This window comes from Cyprinus carpio, chromosome A25 (assembly GCF_018340385.1).
Source record: "Cyprinus carpio isolate SPL01 chromosome A25, ASM1834038v1, whole genome shotgun sequence".
Lineage (NCBI taxonomy): Eukaryota > Metazoa > Chordata > Actinopteri > Cypriniformes > Cyprinidae > Cyprinus > Cyprinus carpio.
Window position 1 is genome coordinate 7,740,298 of NC_056596.1, and position 24,764 is coordinate 7,765,061.

Genomic DNA, 24,764 nt, shown 5'->3' on the forward strand with positions numbered 1-24,764 from the left:
TGTTCAGGAAGTTATGGGTACTACTGTAAACCGTAATATGTATTAATATGAGAAATGTATAATGTGTTAGAAGAGTTCACTCTGCAACAACAAAACATAACAGACTAAGACACTTAAGTAAATAGGCTACTCTTTATTTCTTTTAATGAGGGACTCGCCAGTGAGTCTGACACAAACTGTATGAACATAGGACTCTCAAATACAATTTACATTTCTATTCTTTCTTTTTACAAATGCAGAGAAATGGGCTTATTGGGCTCAGCTTAAGATACAGACAGAGGAATTAGGAATGGCACAGCTGACCCATTTAAAAGTGCTAAGGGCATTATAATACACCCTATTTTGCAACACAAACACTATCATTGTGATCATTTCCAATTATTTAGTTGGTTTAGAACGGCCGAGGGGTCAGTGAGTAAAAGATGTGACAAAATGAAGGCAGGAGCATCAGAAGTAACTCATCGTCTCTGGTTCATCCCTGTTATGTTCTTCAGCTGAGTGAGAAAAGAGCTTACTATTATAATTAAATAGAATAAACATAATAAATGAAAAAATGTTTAAACATTTTAACACTGGTTTCAGTGGTTTTTTTTAATGTGTTCTAAAATTAAACATCAAAATATTTAATTTAAAACATTAAATAAGTATTTCCTAAATTAAAATGGAAAATTATTAATTAAAAATATTATTATTATTAATTTATTATATGATATTTGTTTTATATTATATTAATGCATATTTAATCATTATTCAAATCTATAATTATTATTAAAATTTATAATTAATTTAAAATTATATAAAATACAAATGAAGTGTTTGCGAGACTTAAATATGTGTATGAACAACTTTTTTCAAATAATCACCGAAATACTGTCCATTCATAATAGGTGACTTGGTATTAGTTATTAGGTACTAGCTGAAAATTGTATCATTTTAGCCTGGTTACCGTAATTGCGGCTCCCATGAGTCCTTGAACCATGGATTCTCCTGTGGCTTGCACCTAGAACAAACATTATCCGGTATATTAGTAATAATAAAATTTGTTTGTTATATATCAGGAGCAAAAAAACACAATTTATTTTTTGTTTGCCTCTCATTAGCTATGGAAAGCAAGACTGCTTTTACCTCTTTGGCCGTGTTCGCCATGTTAACTACATCCTTTATGCGATTGTCGAGGAAGGCCCATGTCTCTTCGAAGTCAGGAGACGAGTCCTGCACCATCACCAGCTCTGTGGTGTTATAGATCCCTGTCAGTGCCGCCCGCCTTGTGTACCAGTTGACCTAAGAAACACGCAGAGGAATACAGGTGGATGAGCAGACCACAGCAAGGAAGGTAGCAAGTGGGATTAAAGAAGCCACTCACGTCCGTCGACCGATCGCCTGCGTAGTACCAGATGTCATCCACCATCGTGGACAGGTGTTTCAGACTGTCGGGGATGCTGTGGGGCAGTAGCAGGATGCTCATGGCCCAAAGCCAGAAGAGACACAACACTGATCCATCATTTCTTATAAATTATTGATTATTGAAAATGAAAAATCTGAAGTTTTGAGAGCGGAGTTTGCATGAGGCAGAGGATACCTGAGGCCATGTGTCAATATAAGGAATCAACATCCGCAGTCTCGTCTCCACTGCATCTCTCAGAAACTCAGCTGTTTTCTTTGATCTAATGCATAAAAAAAAAATCCATGTAGGTTTTAAATACAACAACAAAACGTATTATTTATCCACAATATATCAATGCATTATTTGTCCAATAATATAATATAATATAATATATTCAATATTAATCCCTCTAATGTTTATTACAACAACAAAACAAGTGAACTCAGTTTTTAAGCCAGTGATATTATAATTTATCCAAAATAATCAGAAATAATCCACAAGAAAATATACAATAAAACTATGGAAGAGAAGTGGAAGAAGAGTGGACCAAGATCACACCAGCACAGAGAAACCCTGTCCTGTGGCTGCAGATGGGAAGTCGTGGCCTAATGGTTAGAGAGTCGGACTCCCAATTGAAGGGTTGTGAGTTTGAGTCTCGGGCCGGCAGGAATTGTGGGTGGGGGGAGGGCATGTACAGTTCCTCTCTCCACCTTCAATACCATGACTTAGGTGCCCTTGAGCAAGGCATCGAACCCCCAACTGCTCCCCGGGCGCCGCAGCATAAAATGGCTGCCCACTGCTCCGGGTGTGTTAACAGTGTGTGTGTGTGTGTTCACTGCTCTGTGTGTGTGCACTTCGGATGGGTTAAATGCAGAGCACGAATTCTGAGTATGGGTCACCATACTTGGCTGAATGTCATGTCACTTTCCACTTTTTTTCAGATGTGTTTAAGTCATTCAAAGCAAGGGCCTCTAAGCTGATGGGTGCACTGTTCGCACTTGTTTCTCAAGTATATTAGCATATTAAATAATTCATAATAATAAACTCACTCTGCCTGTCCAAGCTGGACCTTGTTATTTTGCTCTGCGAGTGTCTCAGCCAGTTGAGCATTACATTGCGTGACGAAATGCAGGACCAAGTCTCCAGCTCCATTGTTGAACATCCCAGTGGAAGCTGATGACAGGCCAAGAGTCTGAATCACAGAGCATATTATTACTGTTATATTGTCTAATACAATATTTACATTTATCACTTGTATAACTGTTTTAAGAAACAAACCTCTGCTCCAGCTGCAATGGCCTCCACAGTCCAGCCGTGCTGTGGAACGAACTCTAGAGCCGTGGTCAGGATGCGAGCTTGGAGCTGTTCTTCTGTCTCATAGTCTTCACCGTGTTCACCACTCTGATCTTGAAAATGACATACAAAATGGACACGTTTACATTAAATGACTGCAAGGTTGATGAATTTAAAGGGATTGTTCACCCAAAAATGAAAATTAGCCCATGACTTACTCACCCTCAAGCCATCCTATGTGTATATGAATTCAGATGAGTATAATCGGAGTTATATTAAAAAATGTCCTGGCTATTCCAAGCTTTATAATGGCAGTGAATGGTGGTCGAGATTTTGATGCCCAAAAATTGCATCAATCCATCATAAAAAGTACTCCACGAGGCTGTGAGGGGCTAATAAAGGCCATCTAAAATTAAACAATGCATTTGTGTAAAAAAAAAAAAATCCTTATTTAAAATTTTATAAACTGTAATCTTTAGCTTCCATTGTATTTGTATGAAAGAATAAAGTCACATACACTTAGGATAGCTTGAGGGTGAGTAAATCATTGGGAAATTTTCAGTTTTTGGTGAACTATCCGTTTAACTCTTGCATTTCATCAGGTCTGGAGAATTGGGGCTCGAACCTGGTGTTTGGCTGGGCATCTTCTGAAGATTCTCCATGTGCTGAAGAGGATGAGCTTTCTCCAGCTGTGTGAACCTCATGGTAGGATGGAGGTGGCACAGATGTGTCACTTTTAGAGTCATTGACTAGTTGTAACAGTATGGTACGATGGAATGCACGTCTCACATTGCTGCCCTGGGGACTGAGTGTGCCTTGAACTGCAACTGTAATGGTGCATTTAACATAATTACCATACAACAAAACGCTCCATAATTAGATGATAAAAAATGTTCTGTAGTAATAAAAGCATTGCAATGCAAAAACAAAAAATTTTGCACAATGAGCCTTTGGTTTTTTACGACTCATATAATGGGTCAGACTCAATGGAGTGATAGTGAAACAATAACAAACAAACAGTTAATTGAAAATGTAGCATCCATTTATACCCTACTATGCAAAGGACATAATCTCCACTTTAAGCGGATGAATGTTATGGATTGTAATATGCACTTTCTGTCCTGCCCTTGATGGTCACCTTTTATAGTCGCCCAGCTGACTTACATTTGCCAAACTTGGAAGCAGGCAGAACTATTTACAAGATACGAAAGCCTTCGGCAGGTGTCACGTGTGACTATTGTCAACTTTTTAAATACAAATACTGTGGACTGAAATGCTAACGCCAGACGCCCTCTCACGTTCCCCCGCTTACCGCTGCCGAGACCCCGCAAGACCCTTCCAGCTCTCAGTCCTCTGATCAGCGCCGCCATATCCCAGTAACCACAGCAGAGCGTAGCAAATTTGGTCAGCCAATGAAAATCATTGGTACTCTAGGAGGCGCTTGGTGGCCCAGTAAACCCAATTCGCCGTTGAGCCGCAGTCAAAATCTCACTATGTTTACATCGCACTGTCATCATTTGTAAAATATAGCGCTCAATAATATAAATGTATTCATTTAAATGCATTAGAATCTGATATAAATTATATATCCGCCTCAGCAACCTTTGAGAATGTATTACACAAAACGCCTTGTTAGGTAACCACAAACAGAGGCGATTGGCAAAATGTAATCAGCGCGGAGAAAAGTAACATGTACCACATGACTACTGTACGTGCTACTGTAACGGCGATCTGGGTAGCTCAAAAATGACACTTTGAAATGTTTAAAGATTTTTTTTTTTTTTGTAAATTGATAATAGACTTTAAAGACTTTAGATATAAACACCGTTTTTGATGCCTATTGTACTAACCAATCAGAGAAAGCAGAATGTTGATGGACATTCTATGCTTTTATTCTAGAAACAGCACGTCATCATTTCAGCGCGTTAACCTGCGACGTCCATTGTGACCGGTGTTGGAAAAACATTCGACACGATAAACAGGTTGGACAGCTATTTCTTTTTTTTCTGAAAAAGAGATGTTTTTGTGAACATTCTGTTTTATTGAGGGGTTTCCTGATTTTTAGTTAAACTGAATGACATGTTAGAGCTCTTTCGTTACATTGGCATAATTGATAGCTATCTCTGATACACAATGGCGTGTGTTTACGTTGTGTTGTAACTGCACCGTCATTATGACGCAGCAGATCTTACTGTAAATGGTCATTTGTAATGTTTAGTGTAGATAAGACGCAAAACACGCATTTGAGCCTCATATTAGCACATATCAGCAGGTGATGGCAGACCTTGGACTGAAGGAGGGGGACAGGGTGCTGCTGATATGGACTCAACCATCATCTCCCACTGCACTGAAGGAATTTGCTGAAAGCATTGGCACTGCTGTTGGTAACCAGAGTCTGGTGTCTTTGGAGAATATGGAGAGACTACAGTTGTGTAAGTACAGAGGTATATTAGTTTAATACTTCCAAGTGGTGGTCTGAGTTAAAGAATTGAAGGAGTCATTTACCCCCCAAAAATCTGTCTGTTTCAGCTTCTCATGCAGCTTCTAGTTATGACTGGGTTCTCTCAGGCCTGCTGACCGACAGCTCTCCAATCCACAGTTCAGAAATGCTGGCTGAGATCGCCAAAATGATGAAACCTGGTGGCAAACTTGTGCTAGAAGAGCCGGTGACAGGTATCTGAATCAGAACGCCGCAGTCTCTGCAACATTCTCAAGTGAAATGAATCAGTGCTAACGGTTTACATTATAACATTTTTCTTAGGTTCTGAGGATAATAGTGTGAGAACCGCTGGGAAACTGATGTCAGCTCTTAAACTGTCTGGATTAGTGTCTGTTACTGAGGTCAGAATTTAATTATTATTATTTTTTTCATAAAGTTGATTCAGTGTAGGACTGTTCAACAATTTAATTTTTTTTTATTATTATCATTATTATTCCACATATTATTTTTATTATTAATATAGTATTTATAATAAAATAGAATAATAATTATTGTTGTTGTAGTTAATATTTTATTTTAATAAAATGTAACATAATATGTAACCATATTACCGTAATAATGATAATTTCAAAATTCACATTGACAAACTGTTGAATCAAGTTTTGAAAATGATCATTATTATTTCACTGATGTCTATTATTATAATAAAAATATAATTGTAATATTTATAATTTCAAAAGACTGAAAAAAAAAAAGCTTCACATGATCACTGATGATGCAAACTAAATATTTCATAGGTAAAGACGGAGTCACTGAGCCCAGAAGCAGCTGCAGCACTGAGAGAACGCACAGGATTCCAGGGAAACACACTTTTAAGGGTGCGATTGTCAGCATCAAAACCTAACTTTGAGGTCGGATCCTCGACGCAACTGAAACTTTCCTTTGGCAAGAAAACCACTACAACAGGTCTGTGGAATTTAAGCACTGACACATTAAATGTAACTTAAGTTCATAAGTTTTCCTCTCACAGTTTTTCCCCCACAATTCTGAGTTTACTGTATATTGCATCATATCACTTTTATCTAAAGATTTAAGTAAAAAAGTAAACTTTTTTAGTTATGAGACAACAAATCCATTTTTTATTCCGTGCAGAAAAAAAGTCAAATGTGAGATGTAAACTCAGAGTTATGAGTTAAATAATAATAAAAAGGTCACAATTACCTTTAATTTGTGGCAAAAACAATCTTTCATACATGTTGACACATCAAATAAAAATGGACAAATCAATAAGTCCACCACACAACACTTGTTTTCTGCAGAGAAACCAGCTCTTGATCCAAGCACCGCACAAAAGTGGACTCTATCAGTCAATGATATGGATGACGATGATGTGGTATGTTAAGATTGGCTTTGACATCTGTCAATCTTGTGCCTTTTGTGTATCACCCACCACATTGTTCTACTCCACTCTCTAGGATTTGGTCGATTCGGATGCACTTTTGGATGCTGATGATCTGAAAAAGCCTGACCCTTCCTCCCTCAAGGCTTCCTGTGGAGACGACTCCAAAAAGAAAAAGAAGGCCTGCAAAAATTGGTGATTAACTTAAATTAAAGAACATATAAAGTTGCAATCAAGTTGCAATCAACTAACGTCACTGTTCTTGTACTGTAGCACTTGTGGTCTTGCTGAGGAATTGGAAAAGGAGAGTAAAGTCACTCAGAAAGCCAGCCAGCCCAAATCAGCCTGTGGAAGTGTATGTATTTCTATGATAAAATTATTACTGTCTGTTTAAATTATGACTTTAAGGTTTTGTATAAATTGGCAGCTGACATATTTTTCCTCTTTAGTGTTATCTGGGTGATGCCTTCCGATGTGCCAGCTGTCCATATTTAGGGATGCCTGCCTTCAAACCCGGGGAGAAGGTTCTGCTGGCCAACACTGATATAGCTGATGCATAGACATTCACATTTGAGACATTAATACATTCCGTTATCATTCTGCAACATTGAGGCCCAGATTACATTTCCATCTGTGTAATCAACAGGGATGCAGTTCACAGAGTGTCATTAGACAACTGAAGGCACTAAAGTTACCCGTGCATTCACAATAAATACATGACAAAAACTGAAAAGGTTGCACACTGTTTAGTTATAAATGTTTCTTTTCCATCAGATTTTTAGTCTTTCTCAGACAGCGTCCAGAGATATCACTGAAATGTTTAAAATATGATTAAATACCTGCATTATATTATCTCACCCTAATGTATAAGAAAGGAATCTCCAATTTGAGTGTAGTTTCTTTTTTTTTATTTTGAAAATCCAAAGCAGTTGCTCATGTATTTTGCCTTCTGTATAGAATAAGAAGATTATTTTAAGCCAAAATCAAATGCTTAATAAAATTGGTTAAAATAATACATGGACTTTTGCCTAATTTGTTTTAAATACTGCAAGACAACATTTTATATCACTACTTAAAACAGCATCATGAGACTTGCGTAGCACCATACAGTTTGATCTATAGTATAGTATGCAATCAGAATACAAAGTCATAGCTCTGATCGGATGAGTTTAAATGCACATCTGATTATTTAGATAAGTTACTTAAACTTCTTATAGGGAGGAGAAAAACAGTTACAAGCTCACGTCAGAAGTCACAGTCACTGAAACTCTTTGGATAAGCATTGTCTTGGGAAAAAAATGTAAACAACTGATGGCCTAGTTTAGTTCGGTCTTGTCAAGGTTCAGTGACAGAGAAGTTCATTTTAATATCACCAGTATGAGGGTCAAAGGTTAAATTATAGGAAAGATCTTCCCTTCCATCCCCAGAAGTTTCCCTCACGGATCGAAAGAAAAACACTCCTTGTTTCCGGTGTGGGTTCCATTCACAAGCTCCCTGTGAAATGAGAAAAGCCAATTAAGGTGAAGAGGTCAAGAGTGTGACACGGTTATTACAATCTTATCTGAATTTCAGCTTCATTGAGGAAGATTTACGAAGACTGACATTTCATCCGAATGCAGATATTGTTTGTACAATAAACAAGAACATTTTTAGCAAATACCTCTTCGCGGACTGGTTTGGTTAGGCCCATGCTTACAGTGATGTCCTCAGTCAGCTGATACTCCATCCAGAGAGCGACGCCATGACAGTGTCCTCTCCTGAAACGTCAAATTAGCATATTAGAATAATTTCTGAAAAAGCATGTGACACTGAAGAATTAAGTTTTGACACCACAGAAAAAAATGCAATATATATATATATATATATATACATAAATAGAAACCATTTATATCATAATAGTACACAATATTCAGATTACTATTTTTACTGTATTTTTTTTTTTAAATCTTCCTGACCTCAAACTTTTGAACATTATTTTAATTATAACAGTTTATGATATATAGTTTATAATAATTATTCATTTCTATTTTAGCATTTTAAAATTCATGCTAAATCAGAAATGTCATTTTTACAATTTTGAATACATACATATTTGTAATAATAATAATATAATAAGTCTATTATAAATACCATTATAAATATTTGATTATGTTTAAAGCAATATAATAATTATAATATGCTATTATTATATGTTCATATTACCCTGTGAATGCCACAGTTCCATCACTGTTAACTGGCTGTTCTGGAACGCATTGCGTAAAGTCAAATGTCAGAACGGGACGGGGTTTTGTCAGAGCACGACATGGGTATTCCCACAGTGGATGCGGCTCTGCCTCCAAGGATTCACGGTAATCCAAAGATCGCTGTGGGTGGAGTTCATCACAAAAGCATATTAATCATCTGCATTTAAATTTTAACGCAAATTGCTTATTCATAACAGGAGTTCAGACCCAAACCTGTGCTCACCTGAATCATCTCATCCATTGGACTGACATCAAAGCCCTCACAAGTACCGCAAGCAGCTCGGATTCGCCACAGATCCTGATTCAAGATTCACAAATGTTTTATACAGAAGTCAGTCGGTCTGTAAATATATAATACAGAATATATATCCAACAACAATTATCCAAAATAAATAATTTACTTGAAATTCAACAGCGATTATGTAAAGCGTGGCAGCACGGGGCAGGATGGTGGCACTGGGATGGAGCAGCTGTGCCACAGCTGTGCGGCAATACCAGAAAAACAGAGAGTGCCACGGCAGAAGACTGGTGCTAAAGTACGGCTCTCCCATCAATACTGAAATCTGAAGGGTGAAAAATATAAGGTCACTATATATGTACAAGTACACTAGATATACACAACCGTTTAAAAGTTTTAATGGTTTCTGTTTTTCATTTCTCATTGATAACATTTCCTATTTTGCTGTTTAATATTTTTGTGGAAACTGTGATATATGTTTTTTTTTTCAGGATTCTCTGATGAATAGAAAGTTCAAAAGAACAGCATTTATTTGTAACAGAAATCTTTTGTAACATTATAAATTAAATAATGAATTACCTTACTGACCCCGAACTTTTGAATGGGGGTGTATTTAAATTGCTGTTGTAGTAATTTCAGATTGTGCAAAGTCTTTGAAACTCTACAAATGCTTGTAAAGTACATATATAGAGGGCATCATGGTCTATGCAGGTTCGGTTTAGTTTGTACCTGATTTCCTTCTAAATCAGCTAATGAGAGCTGCTCAGGTCGTATTCCCAGCAGCTGTACTCCATGCTTCAGTGAGTTAGTATGCAGCACCTGTGAGCAGGAGATAAAACTTTTCATTACCAACCAATCCTGTCTGAACTCATGTAGGTAATTATTTTTTAGATACAAAATCTCACCTGTTCGATCACTTGTTTCGCCATTCCAGAGCTTTCCAAACTGAACACCTGAAAAGACAGAAAGAAAGATTCATATACAGTATGTTCTGTTCCAAAACCTAGTGAGCTGCCTACTTAGACAGTTTTTTACTTAATTGTATTGCCTCCTAGGATACTTCATTTTGGCTAGATTTTAAGGTAACGCAGCATTTATCCTTCACTGAAAAAAATTAAACAAAGACGCATAAGGCAAGAAAAATGTCTGTTATTCATTCAATACTTATATATAAATTCAGTTTAACTCAAAACAGATTATTTACCCAATATTGCAATTTCAAATAGTGTAGTGCACAGGCCGCTTATAACTTACTTAAAACGCATGACTTACTTGCTAAAAATAGTTTATTTTCAATTTAAAACCGATTATTTGCCCAATACTGCATTGTTAGCTTAGAAACATGCTAACATCAAACTGTACTGAAGTCAACTGCAAGTTGTGTGTTGCATAGAGTTGCTTATAATTTACTTAAAATGTCTAATTTACTCAAGAAAAATAGTTCAGTTTAGCTCAATGCAGATTATTTACCCAATATTGCATTATTAGCTTAGTAGCATGCTAACATCAAATGCTACTGAAATCGAGTCATCTAGTGCACAGAGTTGTATATAATTTACTTGAAACTTTCCATGAAGCTTAGGATGCTGCCTCAGAAGGCAGCTGTCTGTGTAGGGAGAAGGGAGCTCGCTAATTTGTGAACCTTTTGACTCTGAAAAAAAAAAGGCCTTCTCACCTTTTTAGACCCAAGTAGATGAGCAAAAATTGGTAACAGGCTCCCATCACTGACAGACAAACACACACTGTCTGGTTTCAGAATCTGTAAGCAGACATGAAACACACTCAGTTTTGAATCATTGTCAGTTAATAGAAAGCAGCAATTCAAGCTCACATGTAAATCAACAGTTAACTTACACTGCGTAATGCGTTCACATAACTCTCAGTCCTCTGTTCATCATTCAGTTCCCCGAAGCGAGGCCTCGTCCAGACCAGGTGGGCCTGACAGGTGCAACATGGCCGAAACGGTGCCACTTTGACATCATTTTGTTCACTATAAGACAGATTGTCAAAAACATAATATTGTCTTCCTCAGAGACTGTTCATGTTCTGACTTGGTTGAAGTTGAGAATTGGTTATCATGCCTAAACACTGCTCAAATTCACCTTACCTGTGCGTAAGGCTGTACCAGAGACTGTAGTCATCATGGGAGACGATTAAATTCAGCTCTTCTCCTTCTGACACATTCTCCTCTGCAGGCAGGAAGTAGACACTCTGCATCCAATGATCTCTCCACTGCACATAACATGATGAAAAATAATCAAACATATTTATACATCAAGCCAAAGAACGTTTAAGGTCATAAAGGATTCGTATTAGAGGAACCTCTTGCAAAGAAATTCAACCCAAAATATTTAAATTATTGTTCATTAATATAATTTTTTTTTTTAATTATTATATCGAATAAAATGAAACACTTTTTAGGAACATTATTTTATTTTATTTTGCATTGTGACACTATTAAAAAACTAATGTCAAGAAAGAACATTAATATTCATTAACTCTTTGTATTGCTAAAAATATATATTTTTTCCTTTACATAAATATTTTTTAATACTCTAATGAAAATAAATATATTTAAATATTAATGAAAAATATTTTAAAATCTTTACATTATTCTTATTATATATGCAGGGAAAACCTAATTTTGTGTATAACAGAAATACATCTCATAATAATTATTAATGACAATAATGAGAATTACAAACAATATTCAAAACAACTCATACAAAATTAACATTTATAGATTTGGGTGGTGTGTTTTCATTTTCATGAAAATACTGTAAATAATGGGACCAAATATAAGCTTCTTTTCTATGCAAAAAATTATTTTATTTTTATTTATTTTTTACTTTGAATTATTTTTGGGTTAAAAGATTACTTGGACATATTTTTGATATTCATACATGAATATTAGTGGCTAAGCACCAGTACATACAGGGTAAGTATGAGGATCTGAGTAGTTCCAACTGGGGGCCATAGTGCACACAATGTTGCCATCAGGGTCCATGTCGATGTCCCACCAGGATAAGACCACCTGTGCTCTCCCGCTGGTCTGGGCCTTAAACTGTGCCGTGTAGGACTGAGCAGCACTGCTAACCGGTTTGCTGAAATCCACCCTAGAGTGAAAGAATAGATGAGTTACACAGAAAAAAATGGCCCAATTTTAATCTAGACAACTAAATTATATCCAGACTTGTACCTGAACATGGTGCAGATGGGCCCGAGGGGAGTGAAAGACTCTGGTGGCACCTGGCTAAGCTGGATATCGCAGACAGAAGGCGCTCCAGCACACTTCACCACAGCAGGAGGGGGCAGCAGTTTGTTCCCATCCACCTCTATGGGTTGGAGCTGTGACCATTTCCAAAGCATATCCGACTCCACCAGCTGGGCATAGACCGTGGCACGATGTGGTACAGCTTCACAATCTGCCTGTGCCAGTGAGAGCAACTCCATTAAATACTTATAAGATACAGCAGAAAGTTAAACTGCAATTTACAATTGTACGTACCTGGACGAGGTGCATGTGTGCATGTTCATAGCTGGGCAATGCTCCTTCACCGATCAGCTCCGTGTCAAACAGCTCCGTGACAAGGATGTTAGCTCGTTCTTGCATGTCTCCATCTACACATACAAATACATTTATATTTGCAAGAACGCAATGCAAGCTGATACAGTTGATTACTACTAAAGACTATAGAATACCCAAGACGTGTCACTCGTATAGTTTTGAATGGGGAAAAATGCAACGCTAAATATGGCGGCTCAATATGGCAGGAAGCCTCGCCTTCTGAATGAAAGAGCCAATCGCTTATCGATAAAGTCAGCGCATCACTGCAGCTGCCGTTAGAAACTTCCCGGTTGCTATAGAAACAGTCAGCGTTCTGAGACGTGCACTTAGGATTGCGCATGCGCACTGGATGATCTAGCCTGAATAATAAGCTTTTTATAACGCTATTTGAGCAAAATAAACATCATTTATGACATAGTTGTTATCAGATTTCTTTGGTGATTTCATATATGAAATTGAATCGCAAGCCTAGTGAACAGTTTTATAGAATTTGATGTTTCCCCATTCTAAGAGATAAGAGTTGCACTTGGATGCCCAAGAGGCGTTTTTTAAGATGGCAGCCGAGTGACATGACTTATCTTAAAGGGACTTTGTTACTACTATATGAAAGCAATGTATTGAACCCATCTGATCTACCTGTATAATAAGCATATTGGTGGTTGTCTAACCTGGTCCAACTGTAACCTCTGTGGAGTGTTTGTTGATGACCTTGATTTTATCTGAGAAGCCGTTCCTCTCCACGATGCACGTGGCAGCCTGTGCCATGGGTTTAAACACCTGTATGGGATTCACATTTTTGTCTTTATTCAAATTTCTTCTTATTACTCAAAATTCAATACGTGGGCATTAGTGAGCACCTCTATGGCATAGCAATAATCGGCTCCAGCCGTCACAGCCATCATGGAGAGCAAACCCGTCCCAGTGCCGATGTCCAGGACCACCACCCGTTCACCGCGTGCCTTTACTCTGCTCACCGCTGCTCGAATGCCTTGGTAGTATTTCTCATTCTTAAGTACACAAAGCATAAAGATCAAAGATTAGCAACATATCAGCTGCTCTATGTTTAAAACTGGGTGATCTTCAGTCTATATGCTTTGGAAAATATGACAACTAATCTTAAAGGGATAGTTCACACAAAAATTGAACATTTATCATGATTTATTCATTTTGATTTTCTTTTTTACATGAAACCTAAAATAACTTATTTTGCAAACTGCCCTTCATCATAGGAGATAGACTTGTTTTAGAACCATTATTTTGGTTTCCAGCATTTCTATGCTATATCGTTTATGAATGTGTCCAACAACAATACTCACTCTGTCTTTATCATGAAGCATATCTGCATAGCAGGACCTGGGAAAGAAACACCAACTATTATCGGGAAATGCCTAGATAATTTACCCCCTGTCCCGTAACAGGATATGACATGACTACAATTCGATTAAGTGTAATTGATAATCTAGCACTGTTACTGCAACACAGTTTCCACGTGTAAGGACAACAATAGCAACAAGTCACTGTCAAGTATTTTCACCGCATCATTTGATCATTTAAATTTTTGAAAACAATATCACTGATGACTCCTACAGAACCAGGCAAAGATCACTTGTTGATGTTACATGAGATGGTTTACACACCTCGCAATCTCCTGATGGTAATCATACTCCTCGCTTTCCTCGACCCAATCCAGCGCTCCGGTTGTTGGATTTGCACGACCGCAAAATGTCTTCATTGTCACTTCAGTTATAAGTAAACTAATGTATTTATGAATGTATTTTGTATTACAATGCCTAGATCGTTCACAAATAGGTTAATCCAACATGATCTCTCTGGGCGCAGCCATGTTTTTTTTTCGTGAAGTTACGCCCCTAAGATCATGTGACCACTGAAGGCCGCTTCAGCCTTTGCCAAAATTACATACATATATGTGTTATGCGTTGTGTTAACACAGAAAGAGATCACAAACAAGTCAAATTTAGGATGTTAATTCAAGGTAAGTGCTTGACTTATCCTTCTCTTTGAAATGTTGGGCCACTTTTGAAGGTAGGTGCAATATTTTGTGTTGTTGAACATTATTTAGCTCTCGCTTATAGTGTCTGGTTCGCTCCTCGTGGGTTTGTGAAAAGATTGTAAAAACATATAATAGTTGTTCTTTATAAAGTATAAAGCAGTTGATTGTATATTCATTTTGATGGAATTTTTTTCCACCTGTATAATAGCCTGAATAGTTGACTTATTATTTTATATGATGGTGTTGATGGCTCATTGATTGAGTGCGAAAAAATTGATGAATACCTCTAAACATCAAACACAATAAATCCTTGATATATAATTAAAAAAAAAAAAAAAAAAAAAAAAAAAAAAATATATATATATATATATATATATATATATATATATATATATATATATATATATATATATATATATATATTTAATGCATTACTTTATTGACTAATAGTCAACCACAATATACATAGTGAACCACAATATACAAGTTTTAAAGCAATTGATCTTTGAGAATGCTATGGTAATGTTAACTTTTTTTATAAATTTACAATTAAAATGATCACTCACAAATATTTAAAAATACAGTGAGCTAGAATGTGCACTGCTTTCTCTTTTATCTACCATACATGTTGGAGAACTAACAAGATTTTTTAAATTTATTGTATGTACTGTACATTTTGTTTGTGCACTTTGATTTGTAAGAAAGCATTTGGTGAGATCATAAATGTAAATATTATTTGGGCACAGTATAATTTCAGACAAGACAGAGCAGATAACGAGTAGGCTAGTCTTTCTGAATAATGATGAATTAATAATGAATTTCCTGTTTACTAGGCCGGATCCAATTCTGTGGGATTAATTCTTTGAGTGCTTCTCAAGTACATTTTGCAGTAGGCAGACAAAATTGTATACTGGAAGAGGGCACAAGGATTTCTGTGAATATAGGGCGGTATCCTTGTGGTAAAGGTGGGGCGCTCTGCTCCAGAAAATCTAGTACTGACTTCCGCACATCTTTGGGTACATCCCCTCTTACATCCAACAGGACAGAGACATGCTCCTCACTGAAAAGACACACTTTGTAAGTCTCTTGGCATAGATTAATATCTGTATTAGAAATGAATTTAAAATACTGTATGTATATATGCTGGGTATGCTTGGTTTGAAATCTCACCTTATATCAGGGTACTTGGTTACGAATCCGGAAATCTCCAATATTAGCATGTTTGGGTCTTTGAAATTGATTATGTCAGCCAGTGCAAGTATCAAAGCTGTGGGATTCACCTCACCTATGGTCCCATCGATCCCCTTAAAATGTAAAAATGGCATTACATGAGTGGAATACTAAGTCCACAAACGTATACAGACATGTGTTATTCCTAGAGGTCTGCTACCTGCAAGCCTGATAAGATCAGTCAGTCAGTTTCTCATGAATAGCTTTGCTCATGAATAGCTTTTGCAATGAATGAGTAATTAGGTTATTATTCGTTTAGGTTTTATTTTTAATTTAACTCATTTTAAGCATTTATGTTTCAGTCAAAGCTGAATCTGTACATCTGGGTGTACTTGACAGGAGACTCCCCCCAAAAATATATGTAAATATGCTTTCACCATGCTTTGAAGGTGGTCCCTCAGTTGCTGAGCATCCTGTGTCATTCGCTGGGCCAATTTGTTTCGCTCATCATTATTTCTGCAGACCACTCTCTTCTGCATCAGTGTACGGACATACTCAACAACAGTTAGCCATTGACATTCCTCCTTTAGCCTCTGTAGATGATGGAGATCAAATAACGCAAAGGGTATTTGGGTGTCATTTATCATTTACACAAGTTGTTGGTAAAGATATTTACTCATTTTACCGTGTGGTGTATGTCATTTCTGATGCCTGATGTAACACTAACCTGGCAACAAGGTTGCCGCACCCTGCTGTAAAGTTCACAGTGACGTTCTAAAACCCCACACATATTTGGGGTTACTTCTTCCTGGTCCAGCCAGGTATGAGACAGGAGCTTCTGCAGGTGAGGCTGCAACTCAAACAAGAGATGGTCCATGACTAAGCGGCATGCCTTTCTCACAGCACGGTCCAGGGCAGCCAGAGGTCCAAGTGAAATGCAAGAATACCGGTTTGAAGGGAAGGAGCACAACTGCTGCTGCAGGCTTTCTGTGGAGGTTCTAGATGTGCATTTAAATCTGAGATTTAATCTTACGGCTAACAAGCACCTCCAATGCACACAAAACTATTTAAAACAACACATTTTCGAACAAACATTACATAAATACAGACATACTGTAAAAAGATATGTGTACACCATCTCACTTGAGGATGATGCAGTTGTTGATGCAGGCCAGGAGATAATGGAGATAGAACTTGTTACTGTTTATGGTTGAATCCCTGCGATGCTCCTTCCCGAATTCTATGATTGCATCTCGAAATCTGTGTAGATGTAATGAGAGGAAAGTACAAAATATTGTATTTAATTAATAAGAGTTATGATATCCTGGTATTGCTAAACATACACACCGGCTGAGGAGGTTTTCCATCTCATAAAGACCCATCTGGATTGTCTGGTCCCGCAGAGCTTCACTTATCATCAAAGCCACCCGTGCATTTTCTTCTAGCATCTAACAACCCATACACCAGAGCAGTTCATATCAGTGCCAATATCAAGCAAAATTTTGCTCATTGTAGATTAAGCCATTGCTTGATTACCTGAGTGATGATGGTTGGAAGGCTGGTGTGATAGCAGCCTTCATGGTCAATATCTGGTTCCTGATCCCTCTGCCAGTCTGTCAGCTCCACCTCTAGAGCCTTGTGCATCCACTCTGAGACACTCTTCTACAAACAATCACAGTACATTTTTTCGAGAACTTGTGGCCTGTTAATCTAGACAAGACAATGTGAATGTTAAAAAGTTTAGAGACTAAAACCCCTCCCTGGGTCTTACCCGAACTTTTTGGACATATTTATTCTGCAGCTGCTCGAGACCTTCTTGAGATATAAGAGGTCCCAGGTCCTCAATGTCTAGCTCAGCTACAAGGGCTGGCTCACCCATCATCTCTGAGTAAAGAACAAATTCTCATGTGTAGGACTTTCTGATTGCCTACAGACCAAAGTCTGATTTAAGCATAGTCTTTACCTACCTGTTGTATATGTGCAGAACCCAGTTAAGAACAGCAAAGATTTCCCCACCCTCTAGCTCCCATCCACTAACCAGTCCAAGATGGTTCTGCAAGAACTGGTGGCAGAAGCGCAGGTAAGCTCTTGTTAAATGATAGTGAGATGGAACACATTGCTCCAGAAAATGCCGCACTGTTGAAAGGTCTCCCATAATGCAGTGCTGTAGCGCAGACAAGTGACTTGCAAGCCCTGGTCCGCGAGTGTGCAAGTACGACGCGCTACGGAAACGAGCTGACACTGCCTCCTCCATCACCTGACCAAATAGATTAAACGGGTACATATTAAGTAAATAAAAAAAGCCTTTCTACACTTAAAGATTAGTTGTGTTATCTTACAAACAACTTTTTTCAGGTACTTCTACCAATGGGAAACTTGCTTATCATCAAACCTTAAAGAAGCGGTCCCTCCAGCAACGTGGTCTCCCAGGGGGCATGGGTGTGTTCTGGCCAGATGTTGACCTCCGCTCCTCCAGAAACATCTGATCTAGTGCTTCTTCACGCTCCACTATCCGTACAGCTGACACAAAAAGTGTGGTGTTCTGACAAGCAAGTGACAAACCACTCCCCACCACTGCCCAGAGCTCCTTGGCAAGGGCATCCACCAAGCATCCAACACCTGAGAAATAATTCAGCACTAACTCCTCATCCTCAGAGATTAACCCCATCCCAGACGATCCCCTGGGTCCTTGGATCTGTAGCAATACCTCATCCTGCCAGCGTTCTAGTTCCATTAGTTGGGCGTGAGCTTCCAATAATCTCCGAGACTCCACTAGTCTCTCTGTCTCTAGCACCATACTCCGCACTGACATGAAAGAGATGACACAACACATGAGAACACAATTGTACATATATACTTGTCTTGTCTTGTCTTACTTTGACAAACCTCAGCACTTAAGTGGGTGATAGATCTGTGTTATTTTTTAGCAAGCTAGCTATAAATATAAAACTCGTAAAATTGTACTTGCTTAGGTAGAAGTGCTTGTTTTCAAGTACTTTTATATACAGTACTTAAGCATGTTTGGCTTTAAGGCAGTGGTGTCCAGTCCTGCTCCTGGAGGGTTGCTGTCTACAGAGTTTAGATCCATCATCAATTTAAAAACACAATCGATCCAAGGTAATCAAAGTCTTTGGGAATACTAGAAAATTCCAGGCAAGTATGTTGAGACAAGTTGGAGCTAATCTTTGCAGGATGTTGGGCTTCCAAGGCCAGGATTGAACACCCTGCTCTAAAGCATTGAAGACTTATACCAAAATATTCATAGAGGGTATGCAAAAATAATAAGGACATTGCACTGAAAAGGGCAGGGAATGACTAACCTTTATAGAGGCGTGGTAGGTTGCTAACTGCAGCAAGGAGCTGGCGGTGAGTGAAAGAAATCTCCCGAAGTGTCTCCAGTGTAGTTATGTCTTCAGAATTTTTCCTGGACTCCAGGTTAGCCTTGTGCAAGTCATGAGATATTTCTCTCAGCTCAGCTCGTGCCACTCGCAGTTGACCAAGACCCCAGTCGACACCTTCCAGGTAGGACTGTACAACTGACAAGAAAAATGCAAGTGAGCAGATGACTTTTCTTGTAGACATTTTTGGGTAAATACTTTATAGAGGCTTTCTTATTGAAGTGAAATAATGATCACTACTTACCTTTAACCTTGAATGAATCGACGCAGTTCGTTGACTCTCCCTTTTCCTGTATTGTCCAAGTCTCTCCAGATGCTCTGGACGACAAAAGACACCTGAGGCCCATTTAAGTGCAGCACCCCGAGCCAAACACTCCGCTCTCTCCAGCTCTGGCCACACCTCGACTGGGACAAGGGCATCTGTTAGTCAAAATGCAGAAAAATATATGTAGCCGATACACTACTGAGCCAAGTGAGCTAAACCCACAACATAGAAATGAATTGTGCAGCTATTCCACTGCAATTTTAATTGAAGTTATTGCTGATTGTCTGAATGAACAAATACTTTTTTTGAGAGAGAGAAAGAAAAATATTTTTGTCTGACTTGCACAATGAATGACTTTAACAGTGAAAGTCTTTATTTTTCCTGGTGTTCCTCAGACAGAGATTATTTAAACCAGCATAAGGCTAAATCTAAAAGAGTTTGTCTGACATCAGCAAAGTCTTAAGCTCAGCAGCTGAACTGAACTCTTCTCCAAATAATGACTTGATGTCCTGATCGTTTCAAAGTCTGAAGTTTCAAAATTTCCATTACGTATTCCCCAATCCCATGGGTGCTTAAGAGCTGAAACACCCATGGGAAAGGGATACAATTTCTCAGAAACGGCTTCAGGACAGAAACTGCATGTTTTTACCCTCTCCTTGATAAATGACAGCATCATGCATCTCAGAGGTTCATAATGTGGTTACCAGTTGTAAGTGCTTGCCTACTTTTTTTCAGACCAGTGATATATCTTTTATTCGCAACATTGAAGTTTGATATGAAAGGTATTTTAAAATGAAAAATAAGTATAAATCTATAGGACTTTGTACTGCAAAGTTTATGAACAGTGTTGTGAGACTGATTCAATTATGTCACTAAGCTGTGTTGCCGTGCTGTCATTCATGTTGCCACGGTAACAGTGACTTCTTTTAATTGGAAGCACTTTCCTCAGGTTTATGGGTAGCGTAGTACTTCATCAGGGATTTGGTCAAAACCACAATGATTTACTGTATGACTCGCACAAAAACCATATACCATAAAGACCTCAGAGGCTGTTGTATTTCCTAAAAGGTTTAGACATTAAAAGTATTATATTTATTTATTTAACGTACAGACCTTGCTAATGTATATACTGTTTTAGTTATTTTTGCATATACTTTTTTCATATTAGCTCCTTGATACCCTGTGTTTGGTTTTATCCCCTTATTAGACACCATTTTGCACAGCGCTCTGTTGGATTTTGTATGTTACACACATTGTTCATTATGACTAGGCCTTGGTATTAATTTCCTGTTATACTGAAATGCATGCATTTGACCAAATTTAAAGTCCTTCAACCTATAGTTGCTGTTTTATATAAAAAGTCAAGTATTGCTGGATGTTATGGGGTCAGTTATGTAGCATTCCCCTGGCATAAACATTTATGCTGCTTGCTTATATTTAACAATTTCATTTCATTACATTTCTTTAATTCAATCTAGTTTATATATATATATATATATATATATATATATATATATATATATATATATATATATATATATATATATACACACACACACACAGATTTCTCTACCAGTGCAACATTATGACATTATAAGCAAACGCTTTCCAGATGCCTCTCCACATTGCAAACAAACAGAAAGGTTGTGTACCTTCACGATTGTCTTGGCCATTTTTATCTCCGTCTGACATTTAGCCTTGTTGTTCCACCGTCCACTGTTTTGCCACTAAGAGACTGCCCTGCCCAGAGGGCCTGCTCAGTGTCGCATCTCCGTCTGACATTTAGAGTTTTTGTTGGGGGAAGAAGAGAGAGGGTACATACCCACTTCACCACCAGCCTTCCTCTCTCACACTCCCAGACACATCCTCTGGTCAGAGGCAGGAAGGGAGAGAGCGCACTCCGCCCTCTAAATGATCCAGATGGTGAGCGGTGACTGTGGGGGTGGTCTTCATGTGCAACAGTGCCTCTCTGTGTCTGAGGTAGTTATAATCCAATATGTTTTAGAGGAAGTGCTTGGGATAATCGAACAAAGGTTGTATGTTGCTTGAGCGGAGTCAAAAGGCAATCATTTGTATTGTTGCAGAAAGTTCTTATCAATGTCTTGTGATCACTCACAGCTGGTGGTTGTAGAGCAAACATGAGAGGAATCTAAGTTCAGAGGCCCCTTATTGAATAAGTTTATTTGTGTAAGTGTCGTGGCCTGTGACTTACCGCATGACAGTGTTTACATTTCTCTGGTCTCTGCCAAACACACACATGCATTACGAACATGACTAAATTAAGTCGTAGTACACACAACTCTCGGTGAAGAAGTGTCGAAATGGATTCTGATGTAAATTTATAACAATAATAGAATATAATTATTTATCTTTCTGGAATGCTTTATTTTGATGGGTCAATTGCATCTTTCTGCAGTCTAAATTGTATTGTTTATATATTCTTTTTTTTTTGTTTGCTGCTGTAAATAATGTACGGTTAATTGGTAACTCACTAAATAAACCCTTTCTGGAAGATACAAGCCATGATCACCCTGCCTATTTTGCAGTAATGACTGGCTGACTATACTTTATACATTACTTAAATTTTCATCTAGCTGATTCAGATTGTGGTTATTGACAGTTTGCAAGCCTTCTTAAGGCAAAATATAAAGGCTTTTCTTTTAGTGTTTTTCCTTAGCAGCAGTATGTGCTAAAAATAGCTGGTGACTAGACTTTGTTGTTTTTGCAGAGTACCATAATAACCAGAGGACTGTGACAGACTAACAGCTTTTCCGCTAAGGCTAATAGTTTCCTTTGGACTGAGATGTGGAGAGATGTAGTTTTTCATAGAAGAATGGAGATAAAATCCCTGATAACTACAGAGCAAATGTACATAAGATATACAAAAGGGTCACCTCTGTCAGTTTATCTGTAACTACCCAAAAAAAAAAAAAAAAAAAAAAAAACACCCCCACCCCGCCTTTTATTTATTGACATATTATCAGTTGAGGGAAATGCAGCTTTGTGGAGGGAACAGGAAGTCTATTTCAGAAGTAGTCATCCAAACACAGGGAGGACTTCCTGTCTGACATTCCTGACCTGGGCTGACTTCCTGCTTCTCCTTAGCTCTCCCAGACATGGATGGACAATCCATATGATATTTTGTGAATTTAATTAAGTATAAAATTGAATTGTTTGATCGAATCGACGGCAAGTTTCAGAGGTTTTCAGTTGCGTGAAAACGAGGAATCTTATTTGTAAATTGTGGCCTAAGTGCATGTAAAAAGATGTCTGCCTTTAAAGAACAATACACAATGTCCAATGCACTTCCAAGTGCTTTAGAGCAAACGCTTCACATTCCAGCATTTAAAAAATTTGTGCTGTGGTCAGGGTTTGGGTGGTGGCCATGGTTAGGATTTTGTCTAAAGATGGGGTTTGTTTTTTGGGGAGCATTTTAGAATATTCCAGATGTAATGACACTTTGGTTTAAGATTTGGCAAACAGATGAAAGTCTCAGTCTATCCATTATATTGTATATTAGGCATATGGTATTAAAAATAAATTCTTAAAAACACATTCCAAACTGCACTTCCTTTTACAATGCTTTTCTAAGTTTCAATATTTGGTCAATATAAGCTCAAAAGCACTCAGGTAAAAGGATGAAGAGAGCAGATTATGTTGAAGGAAAAATCTTTGATTTATAGACCAAGAAAAGTTCTCCAAAAAACTGACAAAAGTTTATGCTCTAAGTACTTATTTGCACTTGCAGGCATCTACATTAAAGTAAAAAGTGATATACGTTGTTCATTTCCCCCCGTTTTGATATGTGCTTTTAGAGAGACATATCACTGGGGTTATGTAAAACATGTAATACATGATCTTTAATTTTAGAAGGAAATTTATGTATTTAATATTTGTGCAAAGTCTAAGAGAATCATTTTTAAAACATATTTCATTTTCAATTCTTTTATACATCCAGATTGTCTTAAATGACATTGTTTGAATTATTCACTGCTAACTATATTGGTTCCTATAAACAAACCTCTGCTTTTCAGTAAAGCCTGGGCTTTTATTGGCCCATTTTGAAGTCGGGGAACACATTTGACTGCCAACAGCAAGCGTTGCTATATTTTAATGTCATTGAAGGGTGTTAGAATGAGCAGATTAGATGGGGGCCCCTAATTATTTTGGCTTTAGTTCTGGATTAACCCTCTGTTCTGTCGACTTCAATTCACACTCACCGTTTGATGAAATGTGAACTGACATAAATTCCGCGGCTCACTTTCAATCCGATTATGCAGTTAAATCACCGCAGTTCGAACCCAAGCAAGAGACTCTGGCGGGTCCCTATTCTCCCGCTCCTCCGAAGCCCTGACAGCTCCTCCCCAAAACACAGGGACCCACGCTACACTCTTAACCCCACATGAATAGGGCCTATTCAGTGAGGTAACGCTCAAGCACAACCTAAATATTGTTTTTATGAGCAGCAAATAGGTGGCACCTCCAAAATAATAGTCGTGTCTTGAATTCCCATCGTTCTTGGTCTTTTTGAGGGAGGAATAGCGCCTTGTTACAATGACCGGGCTTGTGTTGTGGGCCACATTTGGAACAAGAGGAACACAAGAAACCGGCGTACCATTGAAAACGTTTAAATGCATAGCGTTATTTCGCCTCAGGTTGCGGAACACAATCAATTTTAAAACGGTGCAATAGGAGTTGAAATGACATGATGTTCAACTTTTTTTTTCTCAAGGGAACAGCGTTGTTTTGACCGCGCGAGAGGTCATTTTAGCACGTTCAGCCAATTTAAATCATAATATTTATTTGGCTAAACGAGAATGTCCGAACTCCGAAATGTTTTAAAATCTAATTTAAAGCATATCTGCCAACTTTGTACTAATGTTAGCTTTATATCCATGCTTGTTTTAGTGCTTACTTTCAACAACAAAACATTTCATCATGAATATGAAGAACTTTGATCAGGAAAACGACATCTAACTTAAACAAAATGTTTATTTTATATCTACAGTGACCCGTTCGTTTTCCGTGACGTTTGTTTGTTTGTTTATTGCACTTTATTAAACTCTTTGAACTTATCTGAACATTACAAAAAAACAATTAAAAATTAAAAATTATTGTTATCCCACCGAAAGTGTTTTTTTTTTTTTTTCAAAATAAGCCTGAATTTTTTTTTTTTTAATTCCCATCCCCATCAAATCCTAAAACAATAATAAATATAGTGCTCATATTATGAAAACTTACGCACGGTACGTTCAGAATTGAATTTCGTGTTGCCTCCAGCAGAGGGCGATGTCAGCGCGGATCCTGCAGAGAAAGTCTTTTGAATGCCTCATCCTTAAGCCATCTGTTCTAAGA

The 24,764-nt window shown here is 37.7% G+C and overlaps 5 protein-coding genes across 10 annotated transcripts in view; 2 read left to right on the forward strand and 3 right to left on the reverse strand.

The window, feature by feature from the left end:
• Nucleotides 1–118: 118 nt before the first annotated feature.
• LOC109079418 (ubiquinone biosynthesis protein COQ9, mitochondrial-like) lies at nt 119–4,147 on the reverse strand. Its single transcript, XM_042715242.1, has 9 exons — nt 3,990–4,147; nt 3,303–3,504; nt 2,663–2,798; nt 2,434–2,576; nt 1,580–1,664; nt 1,364–1,468; nt 1,126–1,281; nt 947–1,000; nt 119–494 (listed from the first exon to the last, which is right to left on the reverse strand). The coding sequence occupies exons 1-9, from the start codon at nt 4,045–4,047 to the stop codon at nt 459–461; spliced, it is 975 nt and encodes a 324-aa protein (XP_042571176.1). The 5' UTR covers nt 4,048–4,147; the 3' UTR covers nt 119–458.
• Nucleotides 4,148–4,502: 355 nt separating this feature from the next.
• Nucleotides 4,503–7,529, forward strand: LOC109079423 (anamorsin). Of its 2 annotated transcripts, none has more exons than XM_042715246.1 (9): nt 4,503–4,659; nt 4,947–5,109; nt 5,207–5,350; nt 5,439–5,518; nt 5,915–6,083; nt 6,437–6,510; nt 6,593–6,711; nt 6,790–6,871; nt 6,966–7,529. In XM_042715246.1, the coding sequence occupies exons 2-9, from the start codon at nt 4,953–4,955 to the stop codon at nt 7,074–7,076; spliced, it is 936 nt and encodes a 311-aa protein (XP_042571180.1). In that variant the 5' UTR covers nt 4,503–4,659; nt 4,947–4,952; the 3' UTR covers nt 7,077–7,529. The 2 variants fall into 2 exon arrangements, with proteins under 2 accessions (XP_042571180.1, XP_042571181.1); XM_042715247.1 differs by having other exon boundaries at nt 4,566–4,659; nt 4,950–5,109.
• Nucleotides 7,408–14,443, reverse strand: LOC109079422 (protein arginine N-methyltransferase 7). The gene is made up of 17 exons (XM_019094577.2): nt 14,203–14,443; nt 13,882–13,918; nt 13,423–13,572; nt 13,234–13,342; nt 12,506–12,618; nt 12,197–12,426; nt 11,933–12,113; nt 11,105–11,229; nt 10,852–10,987; nt 10,673–10,756; nt 9,903–9,950; nt 9,727–9,816; nt 9,161–9,322; nt 8,983–9,057; nt 8,719–8,879; nt 8,177–8,273; nt 7,408–8,010 (listed from the first exon to the last, which is right to left on the reverse strand). Exons 1-17 carry the CDS (start codon nt 14,295–14,297, stop codon nt 7,852–7,854), a joined length of 2,052 nt encoding a protein of 683 aa, XP_018950122.1. The 5' UTR covers nt 14,298–14,443; the 3' UTR covers nt 7,408–7,851.
• A 17-nt stretch (nt 14,444–14,460) lies between these two features.
• Nucleotides 14,461–24,764, forward strand: part of LOC109050987 (homeobox protein DBX1-B-like) — a 38,893-nt gene continuing 28,589 nt past the window's right edge. Inside the window, exon 1 of the mRNA XM_042715243.1 lies at nt 14,461–14,558. The gene's annotated coding sequence lies outside the window, so the exon portion shown is untranslated. The remainder of the gene's footprint in view (nt 14,559–24,764) is intronic.
• On the reverse strand, nt 14,995–21,361 carry LOC109079420 (exocyst complex component 3-like protein). 5 transcript variants are annotated; one of them, XM_042715240.1, is made up of 13 exons: nt 21,232–21,361; nt 19,389–19,564; nt 19,067–19,282; nt 18,139–18,551; nt 17,714–18,003; nt 17,518–17,635; nt 17,283–17,408; nt 17,094–17,194; nt 16,890–17,006; nt 16,474–16,744; nt 16,184–16,339; nt 15,747–15,880; nt 14,995–15,636 (listed from the first exon to the last, which is right to left on the reverse strand). In XM_042715240.1, exons 2-13 carry the CDS (start codon nt 19,489–19,491, stop codon nt 15,450–15,452), a joined length of 2,232 nt encoding a protein of 743 aa, XP_042571174.1. In that variant the 5' UTR covers nt 19,492–19,564; nt 21,232–21,361; the 3' UTR covers nt 14,995–15,449. The 5 variants fall into 5 exon arrangements, with proteins under 5 accessions (XP_042571174.1, XP_042571173.1, XP_042571170.1 ...); XM_042715239.1 differs by lacking the exon at nt 21,232–21,361 and adding an exon at nt 21,062–21,177; XM_042715236.1 differs by lacking the exon at nt 21,232–21,361 and adding an exon at nt 21,062–21,177 and having other exon boundaries at nt 19,067–19,286.

What these genes read in the sequence shown, in the direction of transcription:
- LOC109079418 (XM_042715242.1), bottom strand. Translation starts at nt 4,047, where the DNA reads ATGGCGGCGCTGATCAGAGGACTGAGAGCTGGAAGGGTCTTGCGGGGT. An exon ending in GATGCCCAGCCAAACACCAG is followed by an intron (nt 2,799 to 3,302) that starts GTTCGAGCCCCA and finishes TTTTGTATGTCA; the next exon opens with TTTTCAAGATCAGAGTGGTG. An exon ending in GTCCAGCTTGGACAGGCAGA is followed by an intron (nt 1,665 to 2,433) that starts GTGAGTTTATTA and finishes TTTATGCATTAG; the next exon opens with ATCAAAGAAAACAGCTGAGT.
- LOC109079423 (XM_042715246.1), top strand. Translation starts at nt 4,953, where the DNA reads ATGGCAGACCTTGGACTGAAGGAGGGGGACAGGGTGCTGCTGATATGG. An exon ending in GATTAGTGTCTGTTACTGAG is followed by an intron (nt 5,519 to 5,914) that starts GTCAGAATTTAA and finishes AATATTTCATAG; the next exon opens with GTAAAGACGGAGTCACTGAG. An exon ending in CAAGAAAACCACTACAACAG is followed by an intron (nt 6,084 to 6,436) that starts GTCTGTGGAATT and finishes TGTTTTCTGCAG; the next exon opens with AGAAACCAGCTCTTGATCCA.
- LOC109079420 (XM_042715236.1), bottom strand. Translation starts at nt 21,101, where the DNA reads ATGTCAGACGGAGATAAAAATGGCCAAGACAATCGTGAAG. An exon ending in CCTACCACGCCTCTATAAAG is followed by an intron (nt 18,552 to 19,066) that starts GTTAGTCATTCC and finishes CTTTCATGTCAG; the next exon opens with TGCGGAGTATGGTGCTAGAG. An exon ending in GGGACCACCTTCAAAGCATG is followed by an intron (nt 15,881 to 16,183) that starts GTGAAAGCATAT and finishes TTACATTTTAAG; the next exon opens with GGGATCGATGGGACCATAGG.
- LOC109079422 (XM_019094577.2), bottom strand. Translation starts at nt 14,297, where the DNA reads ATGAAGACATTTTGCGGTCGTGCAAATCCAACAACCGGAGCGCTGGAT. An exon ending in TACCATCAGGAGATTGCGAG is followed by an intron (nt 13,919 to 14,202) that starts GTGTGTAAACCA and finishes TTTCTTTCCCAG; the next exon opens with GTCCTGCTATGCAGATATGC. An exon ending in ATTATTGCTATGCCATAGAG is followed by an intron (nt 13,343 to 13,422) that starts GTGCTCACTAAT and finishes AATCCCATACAG; the next exon opens with GTGTTTAAACCCATGGCACA.